Source organism: Coffea arabica, chromosome 8c (assembly GCF_036785885.1).
Source record: "Coffea arabica cultivar ET-39 chromosome 8c, Coffea Arabica ET-39 HiFi, whole genome shotgun sequence".
Lineage (NCBI taxonomy): Eukaryota > Viridiplantae > Streptophyta > Magnoliopsida > Gentianales > Rubiaceae > Coffea > Coffea arabica.
In genome coordinates, this window is record NC_092325.1 from 45365220 (window position 1) to 45387449 (window position 22230).

Consider the following 22230-nt stretch of genomic DNA (forward strand, 5'->3'; position numbering starts at 1 on the left):
GTCACGGATAGTTGACGGTCGGATTTGAGGAGATCCATCAAGTTATGATGGCTTAAAACTGATTAATTAGTGAGGGTGTTTGGATTGTTGAATTATTTCACATAAAATTTCGATTGCATTATAAACACGTTTCTCAATATATTTTTTTATATTCTGAACTATCTTTTTATTTTACATACATCACATCATAAAAAATATTACAATAAATAATTATTTAAAACACACACTCAGTATTATACTCCCTCCATCCTATTTTGATAGTCCTGTTTCTTTTTTCACACAGTTTAAGAAAAAGTAGTTAACTTTGTTAGAAAAGTAAATTTAGATTGTTATTTCCTAAAATACCCTCACATTAAATATGGTACAATTTTATGGGAACTTGAATTGATGGTAAAAAAAGAATCAACTCTCATTAAATAGAATAAGTTTATAGTAATAATTACTTACATTAAATAAGGGTATTTTAGAAAAATTAAAATACAACTACATTCTTCAATTTGAAAGTGGACTACAATTTGGAACGGATGAAAAAGGAATACAGGACTATCAAAGTGGGACGGAGGGAGTAATTGCCTTTTGATATTGATTGTAACTCCCTCTTCCGAGTGACCTTTCAATTTCAATACCCCTTTATTCCGCTCCATTGGCCAAATTCTACGACATTAAAGCATAAAACTTGTCAAAAGTTGCAATTGATATAGAGGTCAAAAGTTGCATTTCAAAGACGAGAATTGATGTGTATAATGGCTTTACTGTCCCATTCAAAGGGTAATGTTTGTTTAAGACAGTTCTAGGCTGAGATGTTCTGTTATTGTTGAGATGACGCAGTATTAAGTAACCCAAGATCTCGTTAATTTCAATTTGTGGTTCAATCGGACCATGTAGCAAATAAACATCAAACTTGGTTGTTGTATTAGCAATTTAGCATATTTAAAACTGTTGGAAGAGGAATTCAAGGCGGAATCTGGATTGGACTTTGCGATAGCATTCGTCTTTACAGACCATTATCATTTGTTTATAATACCATTAGGAGTAGACAGTCCCTTGCTTTTAGGTACATCAACAGATTTCCCGGTCACGGGGTCACGGTGGTTTTGTTTTTCTTGTTCTTAAACAGCATAACTCCTCGTTAAAAAAAAAAAAAAAAACAGCATAACTCGTAACTCACAACTAAGCTCGCAACACAAAACAGGAAGTTAATGGCTCCATGCTGGATCGGGTACTGACGTGGCAGCAGTAAATTGAGAAGCATGTTTTAGTTTGGCCAAGGGGCTGATCTGTTGATGAGCAGAAATGTCATGTAGGCAAGCACGCATTTCAGGAATTAGGCCACCATTACTTGATAGATCATTCTCGGGGATACCCTGATACTGCCAGTTGCAAGAGCTTTCCGTTTACACCCCAAACCCAATGCCACCTCCTCCGTCCGTCTGTCTCTTTTGGGCCTTTGGTTGGTCGTTGGCACTGTGCTAATTGCTAGATTTGTTATCTGAGTTAAGTCGGGATGCGTTTGATAAAATTGAAATTTAAAAATTAAAATTAAAAATTTATCAAATTATTAAGTACTAAATTTATTATATTTAAATATTTATATCACATTAAGTGATAAATAAAAAAAGTCATCATTTATTTTTTGAGCGTAAATTTTATTTAAAAAATTCACTGTCACTTAATTAATTTAGATGTTCAAAATTATCTTGATTATCAAATGCATTTGAACATGTTAAATTTTGAATTCATTAAATTTAAGTACTGAATTGACTTATCAAACAGAACCTTACTAATTTTCACAAATAAGTCACACATTTTTCATGATTTTTCATGAAAAAATTACTGTAGCGATTGAATATATGTGAGGAAGAAAGATAATAGGAAAATGTGATCACGAAAAACGACGTAATTTTTTGACGGAAAACGGTAATCCAAACAAGGCCTTAATTATGGGGAAATTTTTTTTTTTATAATTAATTATGGGGAAAGTTAAAACACTACTCCTAGTTTTGTACGTTACAGGGACCCGGCACTAGTCAGAATCATGGAATCAGACATGCATACACCACAGCTAGACCCCGCGGCCACTAAATCATCAATGACTCTACAGGAAAGGAAACTCTAGCCTTGTTTTGAAAGGAATTTTTTATCAAAAAAAAAAAAAAATTCTACTCATTTTTTTTTTGTGATCATATTTTCGAATCATCTTTTTACCTTATTCACATGTATCAAATCGCAATAATACATTTAAAAAAAAACCAAAAAATTACAATCTAAACGCAACCTTAGAAAAGCTGACTGACAATGGTGGAGCCTAGAATATTACTCGCAAGTTGCATACCTCAAGGACCACCATTAACAAGTCCTCTTAATTGCTCTGGCTGCAAGGCCAATTTCCGGCTGAAATTTTGTGAGAAAATGGTCCTCTTGGCTCAAGGCACCCCCTTCCGTCTGTTCATTTGGTCCATCATTTCTTCTCTGTGGATGAGAGAGGTGGGCGAGGAGCTAGCAACACATAAATATTTTGTCGGCCCTCAAGGCCCCTGATCTAAATGCAGACCCCATTGCCCTGTCGAGGTATTGGGTAGGGATTAACTACCCACTCATCAAGTCACCACTCACCACTAGCCACTAGGCCATGGCCAGCTCACCCAAATGCTCAACCATGCGCTGATTCTCCACCCAGACATTTTCCAGATTCAGCATGCAACGTTTTTGTCCTTCTTGCGCTCTCTTTACCAATAACCGACCACATTTTTACTTTTTTTTTTTTTTCTAATCGTTTGCCCGCTTGAACAGGCTTCACAGCTTTACATAAAGCTACAGATAAGTAATGGGAACATGAAGAATAAAGCTAATAGCACAACACTTCTCATAGGTGGTCACGAATCAGAGAAAGTTCATTGAATCTCTGCTTTCAGTTTCCCATATTCTCCATAAGAATCTGCCCATGCTCTTATCTTCTCCATGGCACCACTTCTATTGCAAAGATACCTTTAATATTTTATACTGGTTCATTACCAATAGAACAGCAAGGTCCAGTCCACAACAAAGAACAGTATCTATATACTTTGCCTTCCTAAATTCCACTATTGATGGCAATTCATTGGATATTCATGCCGTATAATCTAAAGCTCATTGAAGCTAGGTCACAGCTATACACTGACCGATTTAAACTAATTCATTCCCTTCATCATCCGTACCTTATAACGCTGCAAACTGCTCCAACATGACCACTTAAAAATTTTGATGACACGACAATTTGGTTTATGCGCCCAGAAGCTCAAACTGGACACAAGAAAGAAATTAGGCGCTCGAGCTTTGCAACTGCTTCACCATAGAAAAATACAGTTAAAATTGCACATTCATCAAACTGGCTCATCCATAAAACTAGGAAAGCTACACAAGCAGTTCAGGTGTGAATCGCTGCAAGAATAGTATAGAGCTCGCTGACAACCCTCTAGTGAAAAGCAGGCAGGATTTAGCATTTAAAAGTCAAGCTTAAATCAATATAGTTTCCAGAAAACAAAAAAGAGTATCCTATATTTTTTTTTTTCTTTAAAAGGAAATGGTACAACGGGATATATTCTAGGAATGCAACTATTAATCTATCATGGCATATCACCTATCCGGTACAAACATCTTCACATTATAATATGACAAATATGAAGGAAAACCCAGAGAATATGTCCTTAGCCAAGCATTACATACACCTGGAATTACACAACACTTAAAAAGGCAAATATATTTACAAGCCAAACTCGAGAATAACATGCTAGACTTATGGTTTAAAAGTCTGATGGGATGTGAGACACTAAAGAGCAAGCATACGCCATCAAATGATTAGGTTATGCAGTGGCATGTCCTTCAAAGATTGAGGATTGGCAAGATACCGCTCTTTCTAGTCATTGAAATGAAAAATCTTGTACTTCGATGACGATAACTGGATGCCTGAAGCTGCAAATCAAGTGTACCTCTTTCAAGCCTCAATCTCTGTCAAGTGGCTCAACTCTATCCTGCACAGCTAGGCGCTCTGAGACATCAGCAAGTGACTTGAGGTTACACTTTATTAGAGCCTCAACAAAAAAACATGTTTCATCCTTGGTATTTCCCTCTGGCACGTCCACCACAAATGATTCAATAACCAATGTCCCTGGCCTCCCATCAATAACCTCTGGATGAACAGTGACGGTTGACATGTAGTTCTGCAGAATTTTTCACTACCCTTGATATCCATATAGTAAAGAAAAAAGCACAAACAAGACAAGTTTGGCCAAAGAAGCCATGAAAAATCAATAGAATCTAAATCCTGTCCGTGTAATTTGCAGCTGATGCAGCTAATTGCGTAGAAACTAGTTACCATAAACGTGCTTGCTCAAATGCACAAAAACTGTAATCATGGCACAGAGTTGCATGTGAATTGGAGCATCTATAACTCTTTTTTTTTATTATTTTAAGTGCAAGTGGGAGAGCTTGAACCTGGAAACTCTAACTTACACTCAATCCTCCCCAGATCTGCACATGCCAGAGCATTTCAAGTTATGATTCTCACAATGTTCTAAAGCACCGAAGGTGACAAGTAACTCAGTGCGTTCTCTCGAGAATGAATTGTATACAGTAGGTGAAACAAGAAAAAAAAAAAAAAAAGAAGAAGCTAGTACAACTAAAAAGATTTAAAAAAAATGCATTCATGGGCTATTCATACTGAAGAAAAATAGTTGTTCACAGGAATAAATATTACACCTCAAGTTGTGACTGAAAATCAACAGTCATCTAACAAACGTACGAAATACAGCCGACTGAATACTGAATCTCCTAAATTCCCAGGTCACAAAATTTCCCCCCGGTTCACAGGTAATTGTACTGGAAAACATGAAGAGGTTTCAAGATAGAATGAGGAGGACAGTTTTTCAGCATGAGACCACCTTATTACCTAGTAAACTCCTCAAGGCAATACAAAACTCAACCAACAAGTGTTTTACTGGCTCAAGAGAAAACATAGAAAGAAAGATACTTACATTAATATAGTCGATTTAGACTGCCATGGTAAATCCCGATGAAATTGCGTATCATCAGTAGTCAACTTGTATTCTCCTAGTCACATTTTGAATTTGCCAAACAGAGAAGAATCTAGAAAGTATAGTACCTTTAGCCTGTGATCTCCACCTACAATCCGCATGCTAAAGATGTGCTCCTCATCATCCAGAAACTCTAATCTTTCAGTGCTAGTGGTAGCTGGAAGTCCAGACTTGACATTAACTTCTCTTACACTCCCGATCTCAAGATCACCCTGCACCACGCACCTGCTCACAAAGGGCTTGTACCTTTGCGGTTGATCAAACCTCCTTACTAGAGACCACACCTGAAATGCCCAATAGCTAGCTCATTTATCCACTCCCCACAGGAAAAAAGAATCAGAAAATGCCAAGTTTACCCTGTTAATGCTAACAGTATCGATGTGTAAAACTTGCAAGAAACTAGCTAATCGTTGAAGTTCCTGCTACATACTGCAGGAGCTCACAAGCTCAACTACTTAGTCATGACCTCTCCCCCTTCCCCAAGTATCATAAAAAAAAAAAAAAGAAGAAAAAAAGGAAAGATGAGTAATTTTTCGCAGGGGAAAAGCCTCAAGATTATCGTTGCCTGCAATATCTCTCACGCTTTCGGTATCAGTGAACAGAAAAAGCACTGCTAAGTGCCAGTAAGCATTAACATGCCAAAGCGTCGGACAAACTAAAAATCCAAGGAGACGATGATGAAAATAAAGTAATCCCAGATCAAATTCGCTCAAAAAAATTCCAAATAAAAATTACAAAAAGATTAACTGCCTGTAAATCAGGAAACACAGATCCAAAGCCCAACTGAACAGTTTTGTATGAGCATAGACCAAAAAAGGAAGAATCAAGGGCCCCTTCGACTTACAAGGTGAACTGGGGCTTTAATATGTTTAACAAGAGACGACGAGCATTGGTTGGCTCTGACCTCATGCATGTGATGCCGTCTGATGTGCTCATCATCTTCCATTCCAGTTCTTTTTTCGCCACTCATTATGCTGAACATAATCACTGCTAATCAAACAATAAGCAATTCCGTGAGAGCCTATTTCCACCGACAGAAGCAGGAACTTGAGTGGATTTTGCGTGTTATCGGACGGGATGGAGAGAAAGGGAAGAGGGAGTGGATGTTTGCGGTAAAGTCAGCCCTGGAAGGGTCCAAAAGACACCGCCATTGAAACCTCCCCTGGCTTCAAATAAATAATGGGCCTAAAAAGTGTGAACAGAAGTACACTCTCTCTCTCTCATCCACATCTCATTTCCATTTTGTGTAATTAAAAAAAAAAAACAAAAACTTAATTGCCTACTGCATTAATGGCTGCAATGTCTCCCGTTTCTTGTCATTGGTCAGATGGATTAAACCAAACTAAACTTCTCGTTGCCTGCCATTCTCCTCTTTCATATAAAAATAAAAAAAAATTATTTGTATTGAATAATGGCTATCGAGTGGCTCGATTCGTTTGCAGCCCTAACAGTGATGTGATATAGGTGGCAAGAAATAAATAATTAAAAAATTTTCCTCTAATATTCCGGGGGGGGAGGGGGGTTTGGTAAGAGCTTATTCATAATTATTTTGTTGCGGACAAATCAAATGAAATCGGCCTGTGAGTTAGTGCTCGTCAAATATTAAACTTGACTAAAACGTGTTGTTCGGTTAGTATTTGCCAAACAGCATTAAACACGATCTGAGGAAAATTTACATGTAAACTTGACTAAAACGTTGTTCGGTTTGTGAAAAGGTTAAAAATTTACATGTAAATAATGAGGCTGCTCAAGGCCAAATTGCCTTCCCTACGCACGCGAACAACCCTTTGGGTTTGTTTGGATTACTTCATATTTCCCCAATTTTATTTGCTTAAATCATCTTTACAATTTCCAATACACTTTTTTATCTTTCCAATATCTTTTTATCTCACATACATCACATCACAAAAAGTGCTACAGTAAAAATATCCCAAATAATCCCAAATAACTTACAATCCAAACAGACCCAAAATTTGACGACAATTTCAAGTTAATCAAAGCATGAAATAAAAAAAAGGTTTGGCTAATACTTATACCGTTGAATTAAAAAAAAGAGGCATGGAGATGGAGGGTAATCCCTTTCAACCATCCATCATTTGCGTTGGCTAATTGATTGTTACCCATCATCTTTCGACCTTACCTACATAAGCCCTCCCTTAATATTTTTATTTATTTTTTTACCAATAAGCCCTCCCTTAACTAGAACTTGAAATGATGTGAGGACTGAAAGCGCGTACGTAGTACCAGTTACCAAATGATCCACGTGACCAAGGTGAAAGGTCTGCCCAAATATCTTACAGTTACAGATCGAATAATTTATTCTCTTTCATGCGACGCTTCTTCTCTCTTTTTTTTTTTGGGTAAAAAAAATGAGATCCCAGCCCTTATTTGAGTTATTGGATTATTCACCATTTTTGTTATAAAGGTTGAACTCTGGTTGGTAGATGCCTTGATTAGGGACTACACCACCAGATCAGCTACTGCTACCTTGGGGGGACACGACGCTTCTTCTCTTTCGAAAGCCAAAATTAGGAGTTGTATGTATCATGTCAATAATGGCATTCCACTAGTAGTAAACATCAAAATTAGCTTGATCAAGTGTTTAAAAAAAAAAAAAAGCTTGATCAAGAGTCTTTCCCCAAGCTGTGGTCAAGTAGAATGATGTCGCTTAGCCTCGGAGAGCCAACTTAAGTTGCAAGGACATTGATCGTAAGGTCTCTGATTCAAACCCTTCATTTTGAGTTTTACTGATAGTCTTTCTTAAGGTTTGATAGTCTCCCATTAGAAGAAAAATGTTGGTAACATCATTTTATTCAGAGATTAACTTTTGATAAAATCATATTGAGTTCCCAAAAAAAAAAAAAAATGACCAAGCCTAGTAGTTGACTTTAGAACTCACGTTTTGTCTTTTGTTTGCATTAACTGGTGCAAAATTGTAGCCCTCTCGGAGATCATGCAAGTGCCTCATAAATCCGGTACTCCACAAGATACAACTTTTTCCTTCTTCTAGGATTTAACAAAGAGTAAATTTTTTATACACTATTAATATATATACTATCACAATTAAATGAATGATACATACGTAAATTTTGAATTTTACACATATATTATATACAGTATTTAATAATGACGGTGTATATTAGATTAACTCTTTGACAAAATCCCGGACTTGTAAATTGCAACTGCGCACGCAAAGAAAATTTGCTGGAAATTTCATTGGGCCGACCCCAATGAAAAGCCCCTCAGTTTGCAAACTGGCCCAGAAGACGATCTTCCCGGACAATAATTTCCCGCCAGTACTGCTCCTCGCCTTCATCGGCCTCCCTTTTTCCCGCCATTCCGCAAATCTTCTCAATCGATTCGCTCCTCACAGTTCAAAGCTCCTTCTCCATTCCTCAGCTCGCCAACCCCACCCGGATCGTATGTTTTCTTCTTCGTTTCTGCAATATCTCAAAGTTTTAATTACAAAAATCAGTATATATTAAGCAGTAGTAATATTTTAATTTTCCTTAGGGCCAGGTTTTCTTTTTCTTTACAGTAGCCCTTTTTGCATATCATCTGTGAAAATAGTGTGACGAGTTTCCTACTCATGGCTGGAGAGGGAGCTGAAAATGGAAGAGATGATATGATTATTGATGGATCAGGAGCTGATCAGCAGAGGCAGAATAATTTAATCTTTGATGGAGTCAACGTGAATTACCTCAAACTTTATTACGGTAAGTTTTCTTCGTCTTAGAATATGAATGTTCATTTCTTAACCTTGAACAAGTCTACTGCTTTTAATCTATCATCGATTATCCATAAATTCGAGAATTGTATAAATCCCAGTGCCTTTTTGTTCCTCGTCTTAGGGCAAAGATTCTGGATTTAATTTTTAGTGCCTCCATTCCCTTACCTTCCCCATCCTACTTCATCCTTCCCACCTCTCCCCCGTTGAAAGATTTCTTTTTTCGGAAAAAGAAAAACCTATTGTCTACCGGATGCTTCCTTATATAGTTTGTCTGTGGCAGGGAAGCTTTTTCCTCATGCTGATGTGTTTAAATGGATGTCGTATGGGAACGGTATGCTGGATATCTTAACCTACAGGTTCCCCTTTTTGTGGGGGGACAAAAGAGAGACTGTATTTTTTCTTTTGAAGAACTCATAGAGTTATGTTTTGGCTGGTTAGATGGGAAGCATCCCGGGTGCGACCATTCATACTTCGGGCGCAGAGAATTCTCCTTCACCTTGGATAATGACATATATTTGCGGTTTCAGTCTTTCAGTGGCTTGTCTGAAATGGAAAATTCTATAAGGGAAAAATGTCCCTTTAAAATTGATATTGGCCCTGTTTACAGTGTGGATGTAAGATTTCTTTGCTTTGGTCCTGTTTTATTGGTAAAAATGTCCATTTGTTTACATTCTGGGTACGTATGAGTTATGACATATGTTGCAAGCGCAATATGAGAATGCAATGAATGAATAGCGGAAGACTGGAAATCGATGTTGTTTTTATCAAAACATGCTTGAGGCTTCTTTTATATGAATGCTCAGTACCAGCCTGTACGCATGAATGAGTCATCGGCTTTTCATTTAGCATTTTATGTGCTTTCTCGTTTCCTGCAGCCTGCAAGGAGGCATGCCTATGCACAAGGGAGTGATAATGTCTTCACTCCAGTCGAGAGGGAGCTCATTTTTGATATAGTGAGTTGCTTAATTTTACAATTTAAGACTGCATAGTTGGAATCCCCAGCCATTTGACATTTCTATGATACAGGATATGTCAGACTATGATGACGTAAGATATTGCTGCTCAGGGGCCGATGTCTGTTTGGATTGCTGGCCATTGATGACAGTTGCTATTAAAGTTCTTGATTCTGCCCTTAGAGGTATTCATACTGTTTTCATCTATGATCTGAGTATGTTCTCTGCTCATCCTTAAAGCTGTCATTTCTGGCATTTATATGTTAAGAGAAATTTCTTTTCCATTATCACTATTGTATTGCGGCTCATTGATATGCTAATTGACAGCGTTTTTTTGTTTTTTGGTACTCTTTGTTCACTTTCTGATGTAGTATATGATCTTGCGTACTGTCAATTTTTAACTGTTCGAATAATATTTGATCCTTTTTGTCCTGTCAAACAGTATTTTCTTCCTCTTCAGAGCAGTTTTTATTTTTATTTTTATGTGAGTCCTTACTTTCATTTCATTGGAACTTGTTTTCAATTTCTGTTGAGGTTCGAATTTTTTCTTATAATCTCTTAGATACTGAAATTATTTGTGGATTTATCTTCAAAAGAATATAATCTGTTGACCAAATATCATATACTACAATATCCTAATTTCGCTCAACTTTGTCCTGCAGATGACTTTGGATTTAATCACATCCTCTGGGTGTACAGTGGTCGACGTGGTGTGCATTGTTGGGTGTGCGATGGAAAAGCTAGGAGGTAATGCTAACATTTGAGAAAAGTAAAGGAAATTTAGACTTGTAAATTTGCTATTCACCAATTGAGGTGTGCCTTATATTGCTACTACACCAGGTTGAACAATGAACAGAGGGCAGCTATTGCAGATTACTTTCGTGTGTATAAGGTAATCCATACCTATCTCAGATCTCCAGCGATTCTGGATTATTTTTTCTTAGCCCAAGATCTAACGAGCACATTTTTCTGTTCAGGGTAATGAGAATAGTCAAAAAATGGTTTCTCTATTAGGTCAAGCACTTCATCCCTTCCTTGTGTAAGTGCATTTGTCATTTTCTTATGATAGGTAATCAAGTGATTCTCTATATCTATTTGCATCTTTGTGAATAAGTCCTCATTATATCTCTGCAGGAGAGCACACAATGAAGTTCTGAAAATTTTCTTCGAGGAAAAATTGCTTTCCACTCAAAATCTATTATTAGATGAGGACCGATACGAGAAGATTCTAGGAATGATTCCTGATGAATGTATGTGTATTTAAATATCATTGGAATTCATCTCCTGGTCCTCGTTCTGTTGTGTTATGGGTAACCTTTCCTCAAGCACTGGGAAGTTGTGAAACAGAATGTTTATTTTGCAGCCATTACTTCAGAGCTTCGTGGAAAGTGGGCTGATAATAGGCGCTCCAAAGAAGATATTAATGTTGTCCGCTGGCAGCAACTGAAGCACATGCTGCAATCAGCGAAACAAAAGGTCAGTAGGTCAGAGTAAAGGAGCTGCAATTAGCTAAAGCTAATTCATGTATCCTGCTCCTTCTATGTACTCCCAGTCTGGAGTTACCGATAAACAATCAAATCTTGATTGAGTAAATCAAAATGTACTTTCCTTTTCCCGTTTCAGTTGCAACTTCGTCGGTGTGTGGAAGAGATAGTTTTTTCTTTTACATATCCAAGGCTTGACATGGAGGTCTGTAAATTCCCCCTACCTCTTCTACTGCCTCTCGTCAGACATCATATTTCCTTGCTAATCACCTTAACTTCTTCTGTTCCCAACCTGAATGAATCACTGAAATGTATCAGGTTTCAAGACACATGAACCATTTGCTAAAGGCACCCTTCTGTGTACACCCAAAAACAGGTTTGCATTAACCTTCAAGATATATAGAAGTTCAGGATTTTATAAATTCTGATGGGTGGTCACTTTCATTTGATTTTGGTATTAGAAACCGTGTGCATTGATTGGAAAACCTATCTTTGGACTTTGGGTTCAAACTTTAGCTGTGAAGATATGATAGCTGTTGAGCATATGTACTGTGATTCATCTGAAATGCATTTTTCTTGTTTGCAGCTCCTTGACATACAATTCTTGCATCTTGCTTCCTTTTTTTTCTGCAGGCCGTGTGTGCATTCCTATTGATCCAAACTGCTGTGAAGATTTTGACCCTACTGCAGTACCGACACTTTCCAAGGTAAGCGTCAATGTGCAAGAAATTATTCATCATTTCTACAAGAATTTATTATGGGAATGCTGATAGCCTTCTGTATGCCTCCTTATTTTGGGAGTGGTCAAATGGTTTTAAATAGTTAATTCGTTCTCAAAATAAAAATCTTTGTTGTTTTTTATCACAAATATGTTTCTTATCTATTCATTATCTCCTTACCCAAATATGCAGATCCTTGAAGAACTTAATACGGAAGGTTCAAGAAAGGAAGGTGACAATGGTATGCTTACAGAACCAGAGATTCTATGAGTGCTCTTTGATTTGGTTGATGAAAGTTAATCTAGCAAGCATCCCAGAATGAATAATTATTTCTGGCTCTTCTTAATTGCCTAATTATTTAGAATATATGTTATGTTCATTGTGAATTAGATGGCACACAATTGCTTCAGGTTGGTGTTTCTTCCTTTTGTCATTAGGTGAATTTATCTGGAATGACCATGATAAAACTTGAAAACTGTCATGCCTTTTAAACATCTTCACATTTAGTAGTATATTCCATTCAAGATAGTTGTCTAATGACTCCAAGTCTTTCCAAACTGGAAGGTCAGATATTAGTTATACATTATGGTAATTCTTGGTGGCAGAATGGGATAGAACATCACTGGGAGATCCTGTCAGATATTTTCGATCATCTTTCTTGCAGCCTCTGCTAAAATCATGCAAGGTATTTCTCAATTATTATGATAACTTGTTCTCATACTAAAAGACTATGCTCTTTTCCATTTTCTTCCTTTATTATTTTTTTTGAATTTTGGGGTTGTGTTCATTGTTTTCTGAGACGCATTATATTTTCTCTATGAACACTAGTGGTATATAGGCTAGCTCTTATGTCATCTAAGGTCAAAAGTTTTTTAACACCATCTAAATTTTGTTAGCCCTAGGCCTTGAACTCCATTTTTTTTTTAATCTTGCCTTTTTCCTGTATTAGTTATCTCTTAGCTATTCCCCTGGACTAGCAATGAAATCTGCATCTATTTCGAATTTGAATGAACAGAGTTGAGAAACATTAGGATTGACCCAAGGCATTTTGTGAACTGCGCAGGAGGAGATAGAGAGTTCCTATAGTGCCAAACTTCAGGAGTCAAAGAACTCACTGAACTGGTAGAGTATATTATTCATCATCATGTGTAATTTTACCTCTCTAAGTTGATAGCTTGGCATAAAAGTGTCAAGTCCATTTGTTTTTCTGAGGCATGCTGGTAGTTTGGCTCCACTTTTTTCAGTTAGCAGTTGGGAGTCATTAACGGTTGTCATGTACGTAACATATTATAATTGTCATGGCAAAAAGTTGTAGAGATCAGTAATTTATTAACAGTTGTCATGTGTGTAAGATATCTCATACGGCTTAGGCAAGTAATCTGAAGAATTTTAAGTGCAATTTATTCCATGCAATGAATATCACTAAAAATTTAGACGGGCTTCCATTTGGCACCTGTAGGTGGAATCTTGAGTGGCACTTTGATCAGTAGGATGTACTGTTGTTCAGAATATAATCTTTGTGCTAACTACAGAACATAATCCATTAGATGTTGTGCAAATGTTTCAGACAACTTTGCATTCCCTAGTCCTAGTAAGGAATGTTGTGTACCAACAGGTCTTGTATTTTTTTTTTTTTTTCTTCTTCTTCTTTTTCTTTTATTTTAACCAAGAAGTGGAAGCTGGAATGGAACGTGTATCCGTGCCAAAATAACATGGGTACTAAATCCTCCATCGTACAACACGAATTATCTTCTGGTCCTCACCCTTCTGAAGTGCTAAAACTAAAAGAGCACTGCTGCGTGTTCTTGGAAAGTAAAACTGCGAATAAATAACCTCCTTGTCGTTCATGTCTTCAATCTTTGCTTTTAGAAAATCGCATCAGTTCCAAACGTTTTGAGAATCGGAAGAGAGAATTTTTGCACTCTCGGTCTAAAAACACGTACACTGATAACTGATTACCAAACCCAAAATCAGTCACCACGGGGGACTTTACCAGAACGAACTCTTCATTGTCAAAAGCAGCCAACCGTCCGTGGTACTCTCCCTCTGTGGTTTTCCTTCGCGACAATGAAAGGACTAAATTATTTTCTCCAGGTGATTGAATTCGCAAGTTTCTAACAAAAACAATAATATGAATGTTGCAAATGATTCTGCGCGTGGATTTCTGCCTTGGTGAAAGCTTGTATTTGTAGCTCACTACTATGGTTACATCTTCCAAAATGATCAACCACAGATAGATATTATAGACAGATCCAGAGGATAGCAGAAATCGAGTACTAACCAGACGTTCTTTGCATCTTCTTGCATATCGAAGTAAAATTAACAAATCCTTCACGACGAATCATTATGAACCTTTTTTAGTAATCATCACGAGTTGCAAAGAACGAGATAACTTGCTACTTCTCATGCCCTAGATGCATATGAAAACTTCGTCAGGGTGAAGTGATCTGCAAAAATTGATGATTCAACACCCAACTCCACTCACTAAATATTCGAACTCCTCACCATCCAAACAAAGGTTAAATACCAACACGCAACTGAGCGTAGCAAACCTGACAGTAGTACTACTACTACTAGATAGGGTACCACCAAAATTAAGCATTTACACTGACTACTAGTATTATTACATAAGACGTAAGAACTAAAGACTGGATTCCCTAAATTTCTAGACGTACTAATAGTGACTGGAAGAAAAGAAAAAAAAAAAAAAAAAAAAAGCGAAGTCTCCTCAGAATCTAATTTCTAATTAGCCAGCACTTCCCATATCAAATCAGGATCAAAGGAGGGAAATCTAGCAAGGGAGCAATCCTCAAACTCTGAACCCATCGGTCCAACTGGAAATTCACCTGAGATCGAGGTAGATGAATTCTCACCCTTCCAAATTCCATCTTCCGAAACACTCGGAGTCGGTGAAACCAATTCACTACTCCAACTGTTGTCGTTACCAAGCGGAGGCAGTGAGGATGAGGATGAGGATGTATCAAGAATCTTCATTTCCTTCTTGCTCTCTTTAACCTTTGTAGCATCACCACTCCCGCCACTACTTTTCTTGGCATTCTTGTTGGCTCTCTCTCTTTTAACCTTCTGGCAAATTGCTTGAATTTTAGCATCCACAGCATTCTTCAGAGCGTTCAACCTGGCACCATCTCCAAATCCCAACTTGCTAGGATCGCGAAGATTGGGAAAATTCAACCTGGCATACTCCCCACGAAGCTTGTAAGCTGCTCTGTCGTATGCATACGCTGCTGCTTCAGCTGTGTCATAGGTTCCAAGCCAAACTCTCATTCTGTTCTGAGGAAGTCTTATCTCAGCTACCCACTTGCCCCAGTGCCTCTGCCGCACCCCTCTGTATAGCTTTTTCTTGCACGGATGCATAAAACTCTGTGCATATACAGAGTTCTGAAGAGGGTTCGTTAGCCTAATTCTTGAAACTGCAGAGGAGTTTCCTTTATTTTCTTCATAGAATTTGTGGAGCAGATCTCTTTGTTTGAGGTAGACTGAAGATCCTAGTGGCTCAAAAACAGAGTCCGCCACAGGATTTGGCTGTTGGCCGTAAGAGAGGATTGAGTCTAAGGTGTTAGCACCACCAGTTAAAATGAGATGCGAGAGTGAAGATAGAATGCTAGCACCATCTTCAAATGCTAACGGCACGGTGTTTTCTTGGACTCCTGCCATTTTACTTGGGATTTGATTTTCAAAGCGAGACAAAACAGGGGAGAAACAGAGGAGGAAACAGGGGACTCCAAAAAAAAATTTGTCCCTTCTTCCTGGATCAGGAGAGTGAGATTGATGAGAAAAAAAGGAAATCTATAAGAAGAAGAATTGGCAACGAAAGGAAAGATAATAACTCTATTCAGTACTTAATGGCAGCTGATGATCCACACAAAATATCTCGGGATCAACTGGGAACCGGGGTTTTCGGGGATTTTGAGTTTTCAAAAATTTGATGCAGAAATGGTTAGTGATACAAGATGAAGACAAGGATTGAAGGACCTGAATGAAGAGAAGGGATGAAGTTGGAGAATGAGAAGCAACAGAGAGTATTTACTCTTTTGAATAGAGATAGAAATGTGAAAGCTGTTAGTAAAAAGTAGTAGTCCTAGCGCAGAGATTCTAGCCTACACCCTGCAATATGAGAATTATTTCAGGGTTGGGTCTCCGCTCGCTGTATTTATAGCTGCAGGCGATTTTTTGCGCGTCAATAGTTCACATTTGTGATTCAACTTTACACTCTCGTCTACTGAACAGAACGCTAAAGTTTTTAACTTATCCCGTGTGGACCAAAGTGGTCCGTACAAGTGATTTAAAAAGCTTACTTTATGAATTTATTACATGTGGAGCCAGCCCAGTTGCGGTTAAAGTCCAAAATGTACGCATTAACTCAGTGCCACGCGCCCCATTCTGGTTGAGATTTGCCTTTGATTGCCATTTTCTGCTCATGTATGGCAGGGGAAATTTGCTTCCACTTTTTTTTTTTTTTTTTTAATGAATGAACGAATGAATCCTTGCGTCCGCTTCTTTACCATTGCTCAGGAGGAGAGCGACGGCCGATCGCAGCTCAGCTTGGTTAACTTGTTCAGATGAAAATCTTCTCATTTCACAATGCAAACTCAAGACCAGGATATTTTCAACGTTCCGTAACTTTCACAGTACAGGTAATTATTGGGATTCAGCCCATTTAGATTTTCCATTTGCATAAATCAAAGAAAGGCACGGGTGTATTTGGATCGTAAATTATTTGAGATAATTTTATGAAAAAATTATTATAGCACTTTTTTGATACGATGTATGTGAGATAAAAAAGTGATAAAAAATATATTGATGATGCAAGCAAATCAACGTATGTAAATAAGATGTAATAATTTACGATCCAAACACACTCTCGTGTGTGTGTGTGTGTGTGTAGATGAGAAAAATCCGAAAGTAAACCTTTTTAACGTTTGAATTTGCTTCAAACCCCTTTTTAATATTCGGATCGGGAGAAATCGTACACCTCCTCAATAATTTCTCCCTCCTTGTTACTGTTAATAAAGAGGAATGATTTGCTATGTACTGGTATCCTTTGTACTGACTACTTTCAGCTATGGTACTTGCCTAAAATTTCAATGGAAGTGTCTTGACGACTGTTACCCCAATCAATTGTGTATATTGCTTCGGATTTGTCTTGACAACTGGAACATTAAACAGGATCGTACGTCCTTGACATTCGACTCAAAGATTATAATTACTGTTGTGGCTGTGGCTGACAGACAAGCAATTTCAGGAATAATCAACGAAAGCTATCCTAAACTCTGCATCGCCAGCATTTCAAGAATGATAAGACACGCTTCTGTCCTGCTACCTTAAATTGTGCCCAAAAAAATTCGCATCCAAACACAACCTTAATCTACAAGAGTAATGCTCCTCCTGCAACACAGACTGCCATGCACAAAATCATCTACAAAGTCCTGATGATTAATTCACCATTTAAAGTCTCTAAACTCACATCATGCCATGTGTAATTTAATTAAAGTTCACGTTTACAGAGACCAAATTGGATACAAGTTGTATGATTATGCATAATCATCGGTCATGGTCTTAAAAAGATTTCGCGGCGCATAAACCAAAAGCTCCTACTCGCATAATTCAGAGTGGAACTAACTAATGATGTGGTAGTAGAAAAAGATCAATCGGGTAGGTGACACTACTGCATGGGTAAAAAAAAAAAACACTCAAAAGGAGGAGCCAAGCGGAGTCCAAAAGCCACTACGAAACGACACTTGCAAAAATATCACAGGGTGGGAGGACCAAGCGGCTCAACAATCAACCAGTGGCTGGAATCCAAATGGAGGCTGATGACCGATTCTTTCATCGATCCTCATCTTCTTTTAGATGGGGAAGAGGGAGTGAAATCAGATCAGTCATGAGAGAGTCGTTATCGCATCTTTTTGCATGGGACCCGATATTCACTGCACGGCATTAAAGACGGAAAGGTGGCTTTGAAGGATGATGCTGATGATGGCGTTTTGAAGACAAGGCTCGTGATGGACCCAATTTCAAAGGCCTAGAAACCCTTTTTTCCTGTCTGCATGTGATGCAAACCTAACCCTCTTCTTCTTCTTCCTCCCTCGCAAAAGTCAATCCATATCCTTTTTTCCCCCATCCCCCGTGCCTCTCATGCCCTCCTCCTTCCCTTTATGCAAAATGCCCACTCTTCTGAATTTTTTTTTTTCTTCGCTTCCCTCTTTCGCCAAACTATCCAAGACTAATATGAGGAGGATTAGGCAACGATAAAGAAATTCACAGAGCCAAAAATGATGATGACATCAACCTAATTTCACTCTTTTTTTCATGGTTGTTCAGTTTCCAAATTTGAGCCGAAATGAGCATCATCTTTCTCTCCTTCCCTTGATTGGAACCCATACCGGGCATCTCTGAATTCGTCTTCAAATTAAACATGCGCAAAAAAAGCGCATTCTTTGCTATGCATCTTTGTTACTTATCAGGAACTGCACGACATTAACAACTCGTTAAATTTGAGACCTAGAACGGGCGCCTTTCGCTTAATTAAGAAACCAGACCTTTCATTAGAATTTCATTCCGCGGTTCTACAACACCTGGCCAACTGAAAAACATTCGAGTGAGAGCTCTCGTTCAAATTGAACTTGACTTAATCTCCGATTATCCTTTTGATGAACACCATTGTTCCAAAGTTTCCTTTTTTTTTTTTGGCTTTCACTTCACATTTTCGGGTGTGAATGTGAAATCATACTTGCTCGAGAAAATGGAAATTTCTCTTCTGGCGGTGGCGGTTTACTTGCACAAACGAAACAACATCTTGGCCAATTCTTTGAGGCCGCATCCGCATCATCATGGCCCAAAATTGTTGAAATTCCATATGATCATCCCACTCACTGCTAGTCACTCATTCGAGTGTTTACGTGTAGGGTTGACCTACAAAAAAGTTGTATTTTGGCTGTATTCGGCTGGGGATGGCCTACAAATGCACTGGCTGACGCCGACAACAAATGTGGTCCCACCTCCGAATGCCGACGCGTCCCCACTTGGCTTATCGGATCAGCAACGTGTCACCTCGTCCATTAAATACTATCCAGACAAGGTCACCAACTCGATACAGCTGAACCTTACTCATTACCCTCCTCTCGTGATTTCTTTTTCTTCTGAAGCTTGCAAAACGAAGTGACGTCGTTTTGGGTCAACTGCTTGTGTAAAATCTCTCCCCTCTTCTCTCCTCCGCACCCCCACCAAAACCTCCTTCTCCCCCACAAAAAATCTTTTTTTTTTTCCTTTTTTGTTTTTGGAAAGTTTGGGGGTGCCCTGTATTGAAGCTTTATCATCTTTGTACATGTCTTTCATGTTTTGGGACAAGGCTACCTCACGTCAACTGCCATGTCATAATGACATCATCACCATCAGTTTTGTGACGTGTCCCAGAGGCAACTGTCGAACTCACTAGTTAGAGCTGCTTTAGAAATCAGAAGGTTTCCGCCCAAAAATAAATAAATAAGTAAAACAACAATTGAGAGAGAAGGGGAGGATCTGAAAGGAAAAATGAAAATTGGGGCTCCTTTCTACGTACAACCATGAAATTAGATTTTAAAGAATCAAATTAGATTTTTTTTTCGAAAGAAAAAAAAATCAAATTTGACTAAAATCAGGTGCAAGTGATGAGTTTTTTCTTTATATATATGTATATATATATATATATATATCAAGCATGCATTAAATTAACATTTATGCTTGATGCCTTCCTGCGTTAATTGGATCAAATCAATGCATAACAATTTTTAAATTTTAATTGTTTAAAACCTTAATTAGGTGTAAAATTGGTGACAGCTTCAAAGTTCAAAGGCTAGAAATCTTTACATTTCAAGAGAAGACTTCCTTGTGGAAAAGGAGAACATGAAGAGTTTGAGAGTTTCAAATAGAAGACCTCAAATTTACGGTAGAGTTTGATTTTAAATGCTACTATAAAAGTTTCTAATGTTGTGTTTGGATTGTATTTTCCGTCATTTTTCATGGAAAAAATACTGTAGCGATTTGATATATGTGAGGAAAAAAGGTGATAGCAAAATGTGATCACGGAAAATAATAAGGTTGCGTTTGGATTGCATTTTCCATAGATTTTTCGTTGGAAAATTACTATAGCGAATTTGATGTATGTGAGGTAAAAATGTGATTGGCAAAGTCCTAAGTTTGCCATGTACTTAGTCAAGTCTTGATTTCTTTTGCTTTCCTGTTTCCTGTTTCCTGTTTCCTGTTTAGGTCTAGCCATAAAAAAGCATTAATTGCCAAATGCTTTAATTTCTTTGATTATTTTTCTTATTTGTAGAATTTGATTGATCCGATCTACTACAGACAGAACACTAAACAGTGAACAACACTAGAATTTTAGGCTGTTCAAGTCACACAAAAACTTGATTCGACTATTTAAGCTCTTTAAACAATAGAAATCAATTTCGCTAAATTTTTTTACTTTAACAACCAATCATGTTACATTCAACCTCTAAATATACTACTTCCTCCATCCCACTTTGATAGTCTCATTTCTTTTTTCACACAGTTTAAGAAAAAGTAGTTAACTTTGTTAGAAAAGTAAATTTAGATTACTATTTTCCTAAAATACCCTCACATTAAAAATGGTACAACTTTATGGGAACTTGAATTGATGGTAAAAAAAGAATCAACTCTCATTAAATGGGGTAGGTTTATAGTAATAACAACTTACATTGAATAAGGGTATTTTAGGAAAATTAAAATACAACTACATTCTTCAATTGGAAGGTGGATTATAATTTGGGACAGACGAAAAAGGAAAACGAGACTATCCAAGTGGGAAAGAGGGAGTACTTTTTTAGTTGTTCAAATTTCTTCTGATACTACCCATTATCTTAGAATCGATGCTGGTAGTTGTAGTATTTGCAATTTTGCATAATTGCATTGTCGTTTTAAGTTTTAAAGAACTGCGTTTTCATTCTCGAACATTTAAGGCTACTCAGTTGCCTCTTTCAACGATTGTGATTCTTCACATTCTATTTTCAGAAATCCCATTTCACGAAGTTTCAGAAAAAGAGAAAAGTGGCTCGTACTACACTGAAGGTTTTCCCATGTGCGCGCTGCTGCTTCTCAAACTATTATATGCTTCAGTACCCCATGCATCCTGCCGATGATATCCATGAGAGGATGACTATTCGAGAAGGCAATCAAGGCATATGAACAGGAAAAGATTTTACGTAAAGAAAAAGTTTTATTATGGATGGATCTGTCTGGTCCACCACTCGCTCTTGTAATATTCAATGGTGTTTGATATCGAAGTTACTTATGTGTGGACCTAGCCACTCTCGTGGCCTTGCCTCTCGAGTCTCGAGTCTCGACCCTCCTTCCCTTTTGTATTCGTTGGTGGTTGCGGCTCATACTCAATGACAGAGGAAAATACATCCATGACTGTTCATTCCGGATACATATAGCTTACTGTTCCCATTGCCTGCATATGAGAGACGTGTAAGATTTATCTAAAAAATTAAGGGGATGCGGATAAATAAATGAAGAATCGAGAAGAGGTAATCAGGTAAATAAAGTAGTACGTGTAAACAATTAGAATGAAATAGCAGACTAATTTTTGTAAAAAGGTAATGTAAAACTGCATTGGAGAATCTAATTATACATCTTGAGTTAGAAAATTACAAAAAGCATTGATAGTATCATGATTTGGGTTAATTAAATAGGTCTTTTTCTTAATTATTATTCACGATAACAAGAATGACCAGATAGAGTGTCGAAGTTCATTCACTGAAGTAGTCCAAGACTCGAAGTAGTAAAGGGGGTTGAAAATTAATATGGTAGATGTTGTAGTTTGAATCGGCAAAGATTCTTAGCCGAGTTCTACACGATTCCTGACAAACATTTCCGGATAAGGGATAACTGGATCTTTGAAACAAAACGAAAAAAATCGAGCTAACGAAAATTATTTGGTGAGCCAAATTAATATGTTATGGCATGATAATCAACCATTTAGGCATTAACATACCAACGGTTCGGCAATTGAATTGGGCGTAATTAATGACAAAATAATAGGTAATTTCAGAGTTGAACTCGGATGGAAGAGAAAACGATAAGGCAAATCGTTATAGACAAAGGCCAAAAGGAAAAATTTAACTCCTGAAACTGAAAGGGGATAAATTGACCAACGTTTGTGGCTCATAAATGCAGATTATATATAAATGATAGATAAATGGGTTCCTACCATTGATAGAAAAATCGTTGGCTCATTTGCTA

The 22230-nt window shown here is 37.5% G+C and overlaps 3 protein-coding genes across 9 annotated transcripts; 1 reads left to right on the forward strand and 2 right to left on the reverse strand.

Annotated features, from left to right (window-relative positions):
* Positions 1-3575: 3575 nt before the first annotated feature.
* Positions 3576-6288, reverse strand: LOC113706976 (abscisic acid receptor PYL8). 3 transcript variants are annotated; one of them, XM_072063409.1, is made up of 4 exons: positions 5914-6288; positions 5138-5353; positions 5010-5029; positions 3576-4196 (listed from the first exon to the last, which is right to left on the reverse strand). In XM_072063409.1, the coding sequence occupies exons 1-4, from the start codon at positions 6049-6051 to the stop codon at positions 4061-4063; spliced, it is 510 nt and encodes a 169-aa protein (XP_071919510.1). In that variant the 5' UTR covers positions 6052-6288; the 3' UTR covers positions 3576-4060. The 3 variants fall into 3 exon arrangements, with proteins under 3 accessions (XP_071919510.1, XP_071919511.1, XP_027084900.1); XM_072063410.1 differs by lacking the exon at positions 5010-5029 and having other exon boundaries at positions 5974-6288; XM_027229099.2 differs by lacking the exon at positions 5010-5029 and having other exon boundaries at positions 5914-6283.
* A 2046-nt stretch (positions 6289-8334) lies between these two features.
* Positions 8335-13284, forward strand: LOC113706514 (uncharacterized). 5 transcript variants are annotated; one of them, XM_027228437.2, is made up of 17 exons: positions 8335-8489; positions 8640-8785; positions 9080-9130; positions 9238-9413; positions 9675-9752; positions 9826-9937; positions 10415-10499; positions 10593-10644; positions 10730-10791; positions 10887-11002; positions 11116-11228; positions 11376-11441; positions 11555-11612; positions 11870-11943; positions 12148-12196; positions 12561-12640; positions 13019-13284. In XM_027228437.2, exons 2-17 carry the CDS (start codon positions 8659-8661, stop codon positions 13079-13081), a joined length of 1362 nt encoding a protein of 453 aa, XP_027084238.1. In that variant the 5' UTR covers positions 8335-8489; positions 8640-8658; the 3' UTR covers positions 13082-13284. The 5 variants fall into 5 exon arrangements, with proteins under 5 accessions (XP_027084238.1, XP_027084239.1, XP_027084235.1 ...); XM_027228438.2 differs by having other exon boundaries at positions 8351-8489; positions 8611-8785; XM_027228434.2 differs by having other exon boundaries at positions 8353-8489; positions 8608-8785.
* A 1254-nt stretch (positions 13285-14538) lies between these two features.
* LOC113706335 (ethylene-responsive transcription factor ERF061-like) lies at positions 14539-15776 on the reverse strand. Its single transcript, XM_027228219.2, has one exon. It carries the CDS (start codon positions 15628-15630, stop codon positions 14698-14700), a length of 933 nt encoding a protein of 310 aa, XP_027084020.2. The 5' UTR covers positions 15631-15776; the 3' UTR covers positions 14539-14697.
* Positions 15777-22230: the final 6454 nt, after the last annotated feature.